The sequence below is a fragment of the Otolemur garnettii genome, unplaced genomic scaffold (genome assembly GCF_000181295.1).
Source record: "Otolemur garnettii isolate 467f Iridium unplaced genomic scaffold, OtoGar3 scaffold00001, whole genome shotgun sequence".
Taxonomy (NCBI): domain Eukaryota; kingdom Metazoa; phylum Chordata; class Mammalia; order Primates; family Galagidae; genus Otolemur; species Otolemur garnettii.
Window position 1 is genome coordinate 6,991,950 of NW_003852396.1, and position 1,450 is coordinate 6,993,399.

General features: G+C 52.8%; 1 protein-coding gene across 2 annotated transcripts in view; it reads left to right on the forward strand.

The window, feature by feature from the left end:
- Positions 1-829: 829 nt before the first annotated feature.
- CUNH11orf70 (chromosome unknown C11orf70 homolog) overlaps positions 830-1,450 on the forward strand; it is a 31,156-nt gene continuing 30,535 nt past the window's right edge. The window contains exons 1-2 of one of the 2 annotated variants that reach the window (XM_012801375.1): positions 830-953; positions 1,135-1,216. In XM_012801375.1, coding sequence (XP_012656829.1) covers positions 844-953; positions 1,135-1,216 — 192 coding nt within the window. In that variant the 5' untranslated portion in view covers positions 830-843. The remainder of the gene's footprint in view (positions 954-1,134; positions 1,217-1,450) is intronic. The other variant, XM_003780791.1, reaches the window with a different exon arrangement.

A 1,450-nucleotide genomic window follows, 5' to 3' on the forward strand; every position in this document is an offset into this window, starting at 1 on the left:
GGTTGCAGCCATCATTGTTGTTTGGCGGGCCCAGGCTGGGGATTCGAACCTGCCACCTTAGGTGTATGTGGCTGGTGCCTTAGCTGCCTGAGCCACAGGCGCCGAGCCCAACAAATTCTTGTAAAAAAATTTTGTGACCTTTTAAACAACGACAGCAATCTACTAAAAAAAATTCACTCAAATGAGAAATATGCCAAAGAATAAAATAACACTACACATAATGTTTTTTAATGTGTTCTATGAAAATTTTTGTTGCTCCATATAGACCAAATTTTTAATTAAGTCACCCCCCTCGCCCCCGCCAATGGTGTCCCACTTCACCAATGTTAAAATATGGTCACCTTACTTTTGCAGAAATAAAAAAAGCTAGATGGTAAAACAGAATAGTTTCCCAAGTAGTCACATAGACATTTATTTTCCAAAACAGATAAATCTAATTAATTCAGAATAATCTTTTCTTCAAAAACCTTTGAGTCATCGAACTTAACTAACCGTAAATCTGAGATGACAGCTCTGAGACTAGGCCATTAACCCATGCTGAATAATTAGTACTGAGTGAACATCAACAGGTATTGGTTGGCAATTTTTTTCCATCCGTGACTCCGCCTTTTGGTGTCCGCCAAACCGGAGTTGAGTGCTGGGGCCGACAGTGGGGACGCAGGCAGCACAAGCTCCCGGGAAAGCCACGCCCCGCTCCGCCCAGCGGGGAGGCGGGGACCCCTAGGTCCCGGCCAGCGCGAGGCCCCGCCCCGCAGCGCGAGGCCCCGCCCTCAAAGCGAGCGCCGACCAAACGACCGCCGCGTCTCCATGGAAACGGTGCCGCTCCGCGCAGTTGGGGGCGCGATGGCGGCGGGGGAACCCGGGAACTTGGGCGGCTACTACTTCAGATTCCTTCCTCAGAAGACGTTCCAGTCTCTGAGCGCGCCAGAGATCACCAGCCGGCTCCGTCAGTGGTGAGAGGCCGAGGGTCCTGAGAGAGGAGCCCCGGCCTTCGCGGTTGTGGAGGCGCGGCCGGGCGTCTGGGGCGCCGGAGCCGGGTCGGCGCGTCCTGAGTGAACCTCAGGGCGGCGGGGACCTGGGGCGGGGCCGACCCCGTGGGCGGACGGGCTGACCGGGTTTTCTCCTATGGGCCAGGTCTATGCTGGGCAGAATCGAGGCGCAGGCGTTCGGGTTTGACGAGACCTTCCAGGCCTATCGGAAGGATGATTTCGTTATGGTTGGTACCGGGCTGGGCTCCTTGGGTCGCTTCTGATTTTTAACTTTCCCCCAGGTAGATGCTTGTGAATGCGCCATTCCTTAATGACGTCGTCGTCTTGTAGTTTGGAAATAATAAAAGGTGCAAATATATATATATATATTTTGAGACAGAGCCTCAAGCTATCCCCCTGGGTAGAGTGCTGTGGCATCACAACTCACAGAAACCTCCAAACTCCTGGGCTCAAGCGAGTCT